Source organism: Sceloporus occidentalis, unplaced genomic scaffold, assembly GCF_023333645.1.
Source record: "Sceloporus occidentalis isolate IW3139 unplaced genomic scaffold, rSceOcc1.0.p SCAF_45, whole genome shotgun sequence".
In the NCBI taxonomy this organism is placed as follows: Eukaryota; Metazoa; Chordata; class Lepidosauria; order Squamata; family Phrynosomatidae; genus Sceloporus; species Sceloporus occidentalis.
The window spans coordinates 7,719,163-7,732,817 of NW_028317025.1; the positions used below are offsets into that span (position 1 = coordinate 7,719,163).

General features: G+C 40.1%; 1 protein-coding gene across 1 annotated transcript in view; it reads left to right on the forward strand.

The window, feature by feature from the left end:
* LOC149289543 (potassium voltage-gated channel subfamily V member 2-like) overlaps nucleotides 1-7,344 on the forward strand; it is a 46,409-nt gene extending 39,065 nt beyond the window's left edge. The window contains exon 3 of the mRNA XM_089490621.1: nucleotides 6,820-7,344. Coding sequence (XP_089346747.1) covers nucleotides 6,820-7,344 — 525 coding nt within the window. The remainder of the gene's footprint in view (nucleotides 1-6,819) is intronic.
* Nucleotides 7,345-13,655: the final 6,311 nt, after the last annotated feature.

The following is a 13,655-nucleotide window of genomic DNA, read 5'->3' on the forward strand; positions in this document are numbered from 1 at the left end:
TAACAACCAAAAAATCCAGAATAACGCATTTCTAAATAAACTATAAATTGATTTGCATTTTACTCAGTGAAATACATATTTGACTCCTTTTCAAAACATGACTTGGTGGCAAAACCCTTGTTGGCAATCACAGAGGTCAGCTCCCTCCACAGATTTTCTATGGGATTAAGGTCTGGAGACTGGCTAGGCCACTCCAGGACCTCAATGTGCTTCTTCTTGAGCCACTCCTTTGTTGCCTTGGCCGTGTCTTTGTCATGCTGGAATACCCATCCACAACCCGATGCCATGGCTGATGGAAGGAGGTTCTCAAGATTTGACAGTACATGGCCCCATCCATCGTCTCTTTGATGCGGTGAAGTTATCCTGTCTCCTTGGCAGAAAAACACCCCCAAAGCATAATGTTCATTGGTTGATGCCAGAGAAGGCCCCTAGCAATGACCAATAGAGTCACCTAGAGAGCGTTCACAATCGCCACTGCGAGAGATTTTACCACCTCAAGATGACGAGTTTCCAAAGTTACCAAGAGGGTCTCTTTATATATATATATCTATAAATATTAGACCCTGCTGTCAATATATATATATATATATATATATATAAATATTAGCCCCTGCTGCTAATATATATTAATATTAGACCCTGCTGATATATTTCTATTGAAAGAATTGGGCCCTGCTCCACGCTCCCTAGCATGCAATCACTCCCTTCGCTCCCGCACCAAAACAAAATTTGCCACACTGAATCAGAATTAGACACACAAATCCTGTATTTGCAGGTATACAATAATAATGCATCGAAACATAGCATTGCAGGTATAGATCAATTGGAAATCACATGTAAACGTAGCATTGAGGGTATAGATCAAATAAACAACACATGGAAACACATGGAAACAGCACTGCTGGTATTGATCAACTGAATAAGACTTACACACCCTGTATTTGCAGGTATACATAAATAATATATGGAAACATAGCATAGCAGATATGGATCAACAGAATAACACAAAAACCCAGCTTTGCAGGTATAGATCAATTGGAATTCACATAAAAAATTCAGCATTAAAGGTATAGATAAAACCCCCTAAATTACAGGCATGGATCACAGGTCGCACACCCCAAAGCCAGCCCTGGCATGCACATGGCCCACATAGAACCTGACCAGCATCCAAATTACACGCATAGGACTTGCCATCTTTGTCCCCAAACAGCCCAGCATGAGTCAACTTCGTCCCCAAACAGCCCGGCCTGTGCCATCTTTGTCCCATAAACACCCATGATACACACAAACATTTTTACAGTCACTCACAAATTCACACAAATTCATTCACATAATTCATTCACACAATCATTTACACATATTCATTAATGCATTCTCACTCATTCAGACAATTCATCCACACATTAAGTCTTTCATTTTCTCACTCATTCAGACAATGCATTCACACATTAATTCTTTCCCTTTCTCACTCATTCAAACAATGCATCCACACATTCATTTATTCATTCTCACTCTTTATTTCAATTTTCTTACTCACACCAATTGGTTGATGCCAGAGGAGGCCCCTGCAGGCGACGAATATTCGCTCAAACCGAACACAGTAACGGGCGATTATTTGCGAAATACGAATATTTTTTTCCCCCACGAAGACGAACGCGAACAGTTGACCGGTGCCAAAGTCTAGTAAAAGATTTTTCATGTAAAAGTCAGAAACAGTCCTTTTTTATATATATTTTATACTTTTTTTTATAGTAAATGATTATATTTTGATTGTATCATAAGAAAGTCCTTCTTGTCCTGAAAAAACCCCAATATATAACTTGTGTGGGTTCAGTAAACCGAAAAGAAGGAAATTACAGCTAAGCACGAGCACTGCAGAAATGTTAAAAGAGACATTGTCACGAAGAGTACAAAAAATAAAATCAGCCATTGTTACGAAGGGGTTAATAAGAAAAGAAAAAAAAAAGCAAGAGGAAAATCCACAGGGTTGTCAAAAACAGTTTAAGGGTCAAGGCTGGCAGCAAAGGTTCAAAAAGGCAAAAAGTGATCCAAAGGGTAGCCAAGGGTCAAAACCAGTAATCCTTAGGTCCCCAGTATCTGAAATACGAGTATCTGAACTCTCTCTCACGCTTGCTCTATTTTGGGATGTCTGTTACAGTTTGTGGGCATCAGGGAACCGTTAATAAACTTCCGGGAGAGTTGGAATGTCTGCAGAATAATACGGATGCCGAGAAAGAGAAGCATTTCTGCATCTCTTTCTCTCTGAATCAATCTGCATTATTCTGGTCTCTTGGAGTACTTCCACAAAAGGGCACAACCACAGCGACAGTCTCTTTTGTGGTCCTCTTTTCAGGGGAGTGTGTGTGAATGGAGGCACCATCCTTTTGTGGAAGTGCTCCAGGAAGCCTGGTTAAATGGGCTGATACCAGGGAGAAGCAAAAAAGAAATGTGAGAAAGAATGTGAGAGAGAGGGAAAAAACTGCAAAATGAAAATGGTTGTTTCCTTGGGGGTTCATATAAAAAAAATAAAATTCGTATGAATTTACAATTCAGCAAATCCAAATGCACTAGTTTTGATGAATTGTTACTCATCAAATTATTCTTTCACACAGATATATTTTTCTTTATATCTTTTTGATTATTGTTTGAAATACATAATTTGCCTAATTTTCTTTTTACTAATTTTCTTTGTATCTAATCTACAATACTATCATAACTATCATTATCACTACTTTCTGTTTCTCCGTCGACTGTTCTACTAAAGTATTGCAAGTTCCCTTTTATGCTTACTTTAGAGTGCCACCTAGTGCTTATTTACATAATATATGTTTCATTTTCTATTTGCAACAACATTCTTGTTGTTGCTGTAACATCTAGTGGACATGCTGGCTATATGTTTAAATAAAATGGTACCTCGCAATGCAGACATTATATTGGCTAGTCATTAAGTGAAGTCTAGTCAAAGCCCTAAACGGGTGAAACGCGTTGCGTAATTTGGACTGAGGTGTATTTTATTTCATTTTATGCTTACATTTTAATTTTGTATATCCGGTTTGCAAATGTTTGGTGTACAGTATTGTACTATTTATCTTTGTGTTATTTTTTAAGATATTTCTTCAAGAATTGCAAGATACTGTGTATACCACTATATCAGGTTTTTGTTTGTTATTATTAGATTGCACTGAGCGCACCTTTTGGAGTTATTGTATTATGTTGGCTAGATCTTAAAAGAAAACTGTTGCAGCTTTAATCATAACAGATTATTTTATTAAAACTTTCGATAGATTGTGCTTTTGTTTGTCACAGTAGCTTGTGACTAAGCCAGCATTATTCAATTTCCTATCTCCATCCTTCTCCTCACTCACTCATACAAAGGCTGTCTGAACCAATGAACAGTGGAAAGATACACGTTTACAAACTTCCCTTTATCCTATCCCCCAAACTAGGTAACTCAAAAAAAGAAAACCAAGATGTCTTCCTATCTTCTATTAAAATATTGTAACTCTTATAGTTCCCTATGATATATGCATTAGATAAATTATATATGATAAATTATATATGAGTGCCCTTAATTAATAATAGTAGGCAAGCCAAAGCATGGGGTTTTACATGTGCTAAGTGTAGAGATGTGAAATTTTAAAGCCATGGATAAAAACCCTTTTTTTCTGGAAAAGAAATGCAGAGTGGAGTAGTTAAATGATTTTGTTACACTAGAAACATGAAATGCAGTGTATATAAAAGTATCATGCTTGAAATAAAAGTAGAGCTTATTCAGTAAATAAACAAGGTCTGTATATGTTAAGAACATTTCAACTATAGATGAGAACAGGTAATGTCCTCTTTCCCTCAAATGCAACAAAATTATTGAAGAAACCATCAAAGCAAAAGAAACAAATCCTCTAATCCTCCTACATGAATTGGACAGCGAGAGCACCTTAGCACCAATTGCAAATGAAAAAGTTAAGTAACTGGCATTATTTGTGCTAGTCGGATGTGGACACATTGCATCTTTCATAAAGTTCTTCATGTAATATAGTTCAAATGTCATAAACATATTATTTATCATTGTAAAGGAAGATATTCCACACTCCATTTTTTAAATTTTTCTGGAAAAAAACTAAAAATGGCTTTGAAAAAAAAACAGTTTGTTCCCAATTTTTCTGTTTTTTTTCCAGACCTTCCCATCTCTAGCTGCGTGTCCCTCAGCTGTACTGATGTGTGTCATCTCTGCCATTGCACACCTTCTGTGGCAATCAAAGAAGTCGGTTTTGTATTGCTGTTCAGAGCAGAACATTGGGGTGTTCTGCCAATTTGCCAGAGGGAAATGGGAATTAATGTAGCAGGTAGTGGTGATCCTGAAGCCGTTCAAGGATGTGACCTGAAATTCAGTCCCGTACAATAGGGTTTCATGTGCCTGTCTGCCAGTGCCCTACTGCTGGTATTGTTCTATCACCTTCTTTAGTCTCTGAGGGATCACTTCATATAAAAATTCAGTGCCATTCTATGAGGCTGGATGTGTCTGAGCATCTGCCAGAGCATGTCCAGTGCCCTAGTGTTGCTGCTGCCCCTCCATCAGTTAATAGTAAAACCAGTTTCGCCAAACCCAGGGATTTATTCACATTTTGACACTGAGGGTGGTATAGCACAACTTCCATTAATATATACTGAGCGTAACAGTGGTTTACCACAACTTCCATCACCACAATAGTATAACTCCTAGCATTATATAGTGATCCAGACACTAAAGGTGGTACAGTGTATCTGTTATCATTATAGGAAGATTGACACAGACAGTGGTACAACATATCTCCCATCACTACTGCAGATATTGACGTTGATACACCCTAACTCCCATCACTATATACTGAACCAGACTCAGACATGTGCAGGGCCATTGGTGCAAGCGTTCCTAGTTTTTACACCAATTAGCTGTAGGTAAACATATGTTCAAAAATTATGAAGGACCAGTTTAAGTATATAAAAGGACTAGCTAGAACAGCGATGGCGAACCTATGGTACGTGTGCCACAACAAGCACGCAAAGCCTTCAGTTGTGGCCAGGTTGCGGACTGACAAGGGCTGGCCTAGGATTCTCTGCTGTAACACATATCCAGTGCAAAAAAATCTAAGCAACACAGAAGTGTTGCTGAAAAAGAGCAGGAAATGATTGCTACAGGCAACTTTGGCAGTGATTGGTGGCCAAACAACTGCATGAAGAGTGCCCAAATGCCCCTGATTGGATAGTCAGGGTTGTCTGCTTTACAGAAATATAGACTTTTGTGGGTATTTTTGGTTTATTTGTTTAAAATTAGAGTTGCAATCCCATCATACCTAATGTAAAAATTCCACGGCTTTGTAAAAAATAAGGTACACCTTATACTATGTTCCCTATAAGTGCTGGGAAAGTATGGAAATTCTATATACCATATTTGCTCCATTATAAGACAAGGGTTTTTCAGAGCAAATGCTCTGAAAAATATTCCTTGTCTTATAATCGAGCTTGTCTTATAATCAGACCTCAAATAGAGGTCTGACTATGAGACTAAGATCCAGATCCCCCACAGCGCTGCAGGGGACCTGGATCCTCCTGTCTGGTAACCTCTGCTGCTGCTGGCACTTCCACCGGGGCTTCTATCACCGAGCGCTGGCGAAAGTGCCGGCAGCAGCGGAGGTTGTCTACGCACATCCCTGGCTGCCAGAGAGGAGAATTCCCTGCAGTTCTGCGGGAAATTCTCTTCTCTGGCAGCCGGCGAACGTCTGTGCGATGGACGCAGACAACCCCTGCTGCTGCTGGCACTTCTGGCGAGGCCTCTATGACGGAGCACTGGCATCACATGACCTTCCGTTGCTCATTCATAGAAGCCCCAGCTGAACTAACGCAGGCCTCCACCTGCTGCCCCCACTAGACACCAGGGAGTCAGCAGCACTGGTAAGTCGGGGGAAGTGTTATATAGGGGGCATTAGGCTTTTCTGGAGGCAGAGTGCCCCATGATATGCCTTTTAACCCCCTTTATGCCACTCTGCCTCCAGAAATACCTTTTAACCCCATATATGCCACTCTGCCTCCAGAAATGCATTATACCCCCCTATATGCCACTCTGTCCTATGATATGACTTAAGGTCAGCAACCTGGTTTCATGCAGAAAATTGGGCACTCGGGACCAAAAACGTTCAATGAGCGAGCTAGAAGAAACTATGAATGGTTAACCCATCAGGATGCACAATTAAGAATATTAACATTGATTCATCAAACATAAACAAGTTACATTTTGATGGTGTTAAAGTTAGAATCAAACCAGAAAGCTACCAAAGTGTGATCAAGTGAAAATGTACATTGATGTTGTCAGATATTTTCAGTATTATACATGAACATAAAATGGAGTCAGAGCCATTTTGTTTTCTACAACCATATGAATGTTTTTTTCCCCCTTATTCTCTCTATAATTGAGAACAAAGAAGCTTTTATGAATATAGCTGCTTCAGCAAATATTTCCTAATTAGTGTGGTTTCTATGGGAAAATTTAAGGAGTAGAAAATAGCGAGGGACTGCCTGGGAGAGCGTGCCATTAAGGTGCTTTGCCCCCAGGTACAACTAAAATGGTGAATTAGCTGGCCCAGCATGCAATCTTTCTTTACAGGGAACAAAGAGCAGCATGCTGGGCCATTTCCAACGGTGGGAAAGTATGGGGGCGGGAACAAAGGGGGTTATGCAAATGAGATAGGTACTTAACGCTGCATTACTCACGTTCTCTGCTTTGTTTTCCAGATCCTATTACAGGACCCTCTTTGTTTCCAGATCCTGTTGTTGGACCCATTGTAGACAAGTATGGAAGCCAAGGCCCTCTACCTGCTCGACCAATCTGGAACAGGAGATCAGCCCTGGCGGCTGGTGAGACGGCCCGGGTTTCCAGGCCGCATCGGCGTCCATCCTGCCCTACATCCTCTACCTCCCTCATTTGTATCCGTTCCACCATCACTGCTATCCCTTTACTTCCCCAACCCATCTGATCCTACCACCTCCTCCCTCTCCGCTACCCGATCTCACTCCCGCCCCCCTACCCGGTCTCACCCCCGCCCCGCTACCCAGTCTCACTTCCAAACGACCCGCCACCCGGCTTCACAACCGCCCTGCCACCCGGCCTCTTTCCCGCCCCGCTACCCGGGCCAATACCGCTACTGCGGCGGCCCAAATATCCCCTTCCATCGGGAGGCTGCAAGGTCGGAAAAAGGGCCAACCGATCTATCTAGTAGCCTTCATAATGGCTCGGATGCCAGCTTCAATAATGGCGTCGGCGGCACTTCTAGAAGTGCGGCCAAGAGGGGGAGACCTGCTTCTAGTACATAGCAATGGTCCTCCCCCTTCCAATTAAAGTCAGTCCATTCGTTTGGAATAGGCGCAGTGACATCAGCAGCCGTGGAAGGTAGGTCTGCAGAATTCATACAAGAATTGGGCAAATGGCGCTCCACCGCTTACTTGAGAGACATAAGACCAATCAGGTAATAATGGGCTATCTCGATATGTTGTTGTTACTCTGGTGTCAAGATAATTGTGCTAACTTTTTGGCTTTTTCAAGTCTTTCCAAAGAAAGAAGTCCTGATCATCGGACACTCATTTATCCACTGGGCCAATGTGAGGGCAGCGGTCAGACCTTACGGGTGCCAACTGGGGATGCCGCGGGAGCACATTAATATTTACTGGCTCACGAAGAAAGGAATGGCGTTAAAGGAGCATGTTAGAGCGGAAAGGAACTGGGGTAAGAAGGTCCTCATTATAATACACACCGGGGGTAATGATTTGACATCAACCAAGTCAGACGATTTGCTCTTAAATTTACAAAGCGAGGCCAAGAAACTACTGGTGAGGTGGCCTAAGGTTACTCTGGTCTGGTCAGACATTATCCCCAGAAAGGTGTGGCGAGGATCCTACCCCATAAAGGCTATAGAAAGAGTGCGAAAGAGGGTTAACAGAGCTATGAGATTGTTTGTGTGCTCCCGTGGTGGTTTCCATTTGCCTCGCCCTACCTACATCCTAATTGCAGTGCCCTTTACAGGCAGGATAGGGTGCATTTATCTGACATAGTCTTCTTTAATAACGATTTACAGAACTTTATGGAGTTGTGGCTGAAGTCAACATTAATGGCAGCAAGAGGGGTTAACGGTTAGAGTCCCCTCTTTTGGTGGCAGTAATGCGGCCTTCCCTCCTCCCAAGGTCGCCAGCAAACACCCTCTATGGTTGCGATTCGGGCCAGCACCGGGAACTGACTTTGTGGTCGGGCCTGGCAATGGCATATGGCTGGGTGCAGGCATACCCCTCCGCTGACGGTATCGGTCAATGACAAGCACTGACTTTGTGGTCAGGCGGTCAAGGGCAAGCACTGACTTTGTGGTCAGGCTTATATCTCAGGGCTAAACGGGGCTTTTGCCAGAGGCACGCCAGGGTGCGGATGGGGAGGGCCATTCTGACAATGTCCCGTGGTTCCTCCGTGATAGCAGCTGGGTGGAGTGGGAGGAGTGTACGGCTGGTGGAGCTCCTAGCTTGTCCCTCGGACCCACGTGTCACGTCAGATGCAGGTTGATCTGGACGCTGACTGGAGGCTGAGTGCACAGTGACTCAGCAGCTTTCCTCTGGGAGAGGGAATGTCGCATTATACGGGGACTCCTTGTTTTATGTGTATAATAAATAAAGAGTCTTCTTGCGCCACAACTCTCGTCTGATAGTGTTTCTTGTTGAAAGCTGAGAACCATGAAAGGGTACATGGTGGGGCATATGCACCTTAGAAGCTACTTATCTCTAGGACTGTAAATTGGAATGGGGGATACATTGCAAGACCACCAAAACTGATTTACTACCTAGGAGGTAACCTATTTGTCTTAAAGTTATTTATTAGACCAGAGCGTCTCTTAGAAGTAAATGATGTAAATACAATGGTGCAAATATGCTAAGAAGTCCTCATTATAATGAGTAAAATCCACAATTATGATTGGAGAATTTCAATCAATATGTGGAGAGTATGGTAATTAACCTTGTCTTTAAAAGTTAATGTTTTAGACAAAAGAGGAGGACAATTTGAGAAAGTTATTTTTCTTTCCACTTATTTTTTTTCCCACTGAACCTGGATTGATATCTACAAGGACCAGTTGGACCACAGCAACGAGCTTTTATTATTATGGTTTTATTATCCTGAATAGAGGTACATTTTGTCTACTTCAACATAGAAGAATTTATTCCCTTCTTCGGGGAAATAGTATACGACATTATTGTATATGACGGCTTGTGAGACTGCAGTTTATAACCCGTAATAATGACAATGATGAAAAAGGTATTTTTACCTGTAACTGAAGTTTGAAATTATTTGCATATATTAAATATTTTACTAATACTCTTAATTCTTAATTTATTTTTAATTGTCATATTAGTAACACTTATACAGACTAATACAGAGAAAAAGCGATCTTTTTGTTACCACCCTGATTATTATTATTTTTGGGTTTTATTTTTGGTTGCTGAGTGGATTGGAAATTAATTGGATGTTAACAAATGCCGTTTATATAAGGTGATATCAATTGATCAAGCTGAAATGTTTATGCAATGTGCTTGTTCACCTGTTGCATTTTAGTATGTGTTGGACTCATAAGACAATTATTATTATTATTTATTGTTTTATATAGCACCGTCAAATTCCTTAGCGCTGTACAATGGGTAGACAGGACATAAAAAATAGTATGTAACATAACAAATTGACTAACAGAGGGCCCTGCTCAAACGAGCTTACAGTCTAGAGGGAATGATTCATATTTGATAACTAATCAATAATACACTGTATTTTTGACTTGACTCATTTTGACATGGTTTAGATACATTTTGTGCTTTTTTTTCTTCATCACTGCACGGGTAATATAGAGATTTGTAGGTTGTGTTTTTACAATAAATACTAGACTTGCGCATTCGTCTTCGGGCGAACATGAAAACGAGGACGAAGAGGCCGTTTTTTTGTTCGTTCCGAAGACACGCCGAAGAGAATACAGTGCCGGCAAAACGTAGGAGAAGACGAAGACTCCCAACCACGAAGAATCGAAGATTCTTCGTGATCGTCTTTGTTTTTGCCGCGCAGCCGCCAAAATTTCAAACAGGAGTGAGCTGATCTCGTCTGTCCAATCAGCTCACTCTTGTGACGTCACGCTAAGGGTCTCGTCCAATGCCTGTGCTGCTGTTTTTTGAATTCTGAAGGCGCCTTTATAAGACCAGAGCTTGCCTGAGAGATCCATTCATTTTTCGCTGTGACTGCTTTGGCAACACTGCTGTGCTGCATCCGAGCGTTACAGAGAGATTGTTCTGTTCTGTGTGAGACTGGAAAGCCTAAGCCTGCCATTTCTCACAGTGTACTTCATCCTCACTTCAGTGCTACTTAATATAATTAATAATAATAATTTGATTAATTTATTTATTTTTTTATTTAATTTGTCATCAACTGTAGTGTAAGTGCTGTTGAGTTGACAGTGCACCCAGTGTCTCAGTGGCACTGGGGTGCCCTTGCCCTGGGCTGGCACTAGAGCCTACTGCCTGTCCTGCTTAAATAAATTAAATAGAATTTATAAATAATAATTTAATAGAATCTATAATTTAATAGTTCATTATAATATTATATATATATATATTTGTCAGTCATATATATATATACTATAGTATACTAGTGTAGAGTGTACTGTAGACATTCATCTACTAGTGTCTAATTTAAAATCAGTAATATTAATTAATATAATTAATAATTGAATTCATTATAAAATTATATATATATTTGTCAGTTATAGTTAGTAATAGTATACTAGTGTAGAGTGTACTGTAGACATTCAAGACATCTACTAGTGTCTAATCTAAAATCAGTAATATCAATAATTCTATAATTCTTTCTTATCTTAATAGTTAATTAAATTAGCTATAAATAAAAGTAATAATATTAATTAATTACTACTAGCGTATAGTTCAGCTAATCTTATTAGTACTGGTGCTGCAGCTCTATAGTTTGTGCTTTGTTTTAGCAACAGCAAGAGACCAAGTCAATTTTTCTTAATTAATAATCTTTCATTTTATTTCATTTGTTTTGCTCACCTCAGTCCATCAGTGAAGTGAACTTGTTGGGCTAGTGAGTGCAGCCGCATAAGTGCTGTGTGTTTTTGTTCAGCAAGCAGTGAAGCTAACTGTTTTGCTGTGACATTTTATTTTATTTCTAATTCTTTTCAAGAAAAATTGACTGTGACGAGCTGTACTAAGCAAAGCTTCAAACTACTAGCTGTAGTACTAAAATAATTCTAATCTTTAATCTTAATCTATAATATATTATAAATAATATACAACAATATAAATTCTAATTCATAATCTATAATATAAGTAATTCTAATTCTAATTCATAATCTATATTCTTCTATCTATAATACATAATATATAAGTAAATTATTTCTAATCTATTAATATTATATAACTTAATATTAATTAATAAATCATATACTGAATCTGATTGAATAAATCATATACTGAATCCGGTGTGCCGGAACAGTAAGCTCCAATTGCAGCCGATGCGGCTGGCAGTTTCAAAGCGGCTGTAAAACCGCCTCCGCTGGCTGCTTAATGGATTGCCGGCATGCCAATCACTGACTGAGGCTCTTCGTCCCGCCCCTTTGAAGGGGGCGGGCTCTTACGGAACAGTTGCTTGTCACTGCCTGACAGGGAGAAGAGCATGAGGGAGAAGAGCAGTCTGCTGTGTTACAGTGGAAGAATGAAGGCCAGCAAAAAAAGTATTTTATTTTAAATAAATAGTGGAGGTGACAGAAGGAGGGACATTAACAAGGGGGGGCTGCATTGGAAAAATTAAATAATACAAAAAGATGGTGGCTGGGGACATAATTACACATCAGGGTGGTTAGAAGGATGTCACATATATCAATACACAAATGGGGGGGGGGTTAATACACATGGGTATGGGGGCCATTATATTAACCAGTACAAGGGGTTGGTGCATCAATACACAAGGGAGGGGGGCTGGCTGGGGGCATCAAATAAATCAATACACAAGGGAGGGGGCTGACTGGGGGCATCAAATAAATCAATACACAAGGCAGGGGGGGCTGGCTGGGGGCATCAAATAAATCAAAACACAAGGGAGGGGGGGCTGGCTGGGGGCATCAAATAAATCAACACACAAGGGTGTATTGCAAAAATGCACAAAGGGGGGTGGCTGGGGGGGGCACAAATACACAAGGGTCAATACACACAAACAGCAAAGCAATGTGGAAGGCATTTTATATGGTTATCCCATCCTGATGTGGGGGTCCATGTGGCAGCAGAGCCTGTCCTGGTGTATGTGTTTGGGTGTCAGTTTCCTGGCACTTTACTTGCTGTAGAGGGTTAAATAGAACTTTGTAATTTTTATTTATCCAGATTTTGTGGTCACTTCAGAGGACAAAACTTTCTAGGCCTAGAAATCAGAGGAAAAGTAAATGTTTTGTGTTATTTCAATCTGAATATATTATTAAAAGTTAGATGTTGGTTCAGAGTTTGTGAAACTCAATTCTTGATTACAGTATACAGGACGCTATTCCCCTTTGGTTTCACAGGCCTTCACAGACCAAGTGGTACTCAGCTTAGTTATATGCAGCTGTATGCATTGTGTTATCTGTGATGAGGTGTTCATTTGGTGACGCAGCGCTAAGATGGTTGTGATGCATTAATGGCTAAAAGTTTTGTTGAAGTTTCCATTATGTCTAATCTCCTTAATTTATTTGGGCCTTTTAACTTTTTTGATTTCTGGGATTTTAATAATGTGATAAAAAAGAATGATTTATAGTTGTTTGGATGTCAAATAGTGTGTCAAATTCTGTTGATCTGTATCTGCTATGTTTCCATACATTATTTATGTATACCTGCAAATACAGGTTTTTTTTTTTATCTCATTCAGTTGCGTGTGCTGTTTCCATGTGTTGTTTATTTGATCTATACCTGAACTACAGGGTGTAAGTAAAAGAGCGGTATGGTTTAGTGAATGAGGGGACAAAGGGACCCTGGGGATGATTACAGGGGAGATGACCTCTCAATGTCACGGTGCAGTCAGAAGGAGGGAACACTGCACTGACTCTCACTGTCTTCCCGTGATCTGCAGTCAGTGTGGCAAATATATTGGCAGCAGGGTCTAATATTAATATATATTGGCTGCAGGGGCTAATATTAATATATATCGGAAGCTGGGACTAATATTTATATATATCGGCAGCAGGGGCTAATATTAATATATATTGGCTGCAGGGCCTATTATCAATAAATATTGGCTGCAGGGGCTAAGATTTATATATATTGGCTGCAGGGACTAATAATATATATCGGCAGTAGGGGCTAATATTAATATATGTTGGCAGCAAGGTATAATTTCTATGTATATCGGCAGCAGGGTATAATATAAGTATGTATCCGCAGCAGGGGCTAATATTAATATATATCCGCAGCAGGGGTTAATATTAATATATATCGGAAGCAGGGTGTAATATTTCTATATATCTGCAGCAGGGTCTAATATTTATATATATTGTCAGCAGGGGCTAATATTAAAGAATGAAAAATAACTGTCACTTTAGCTGTTATTTTGAAATCATATTTTAATCACAGTCTTT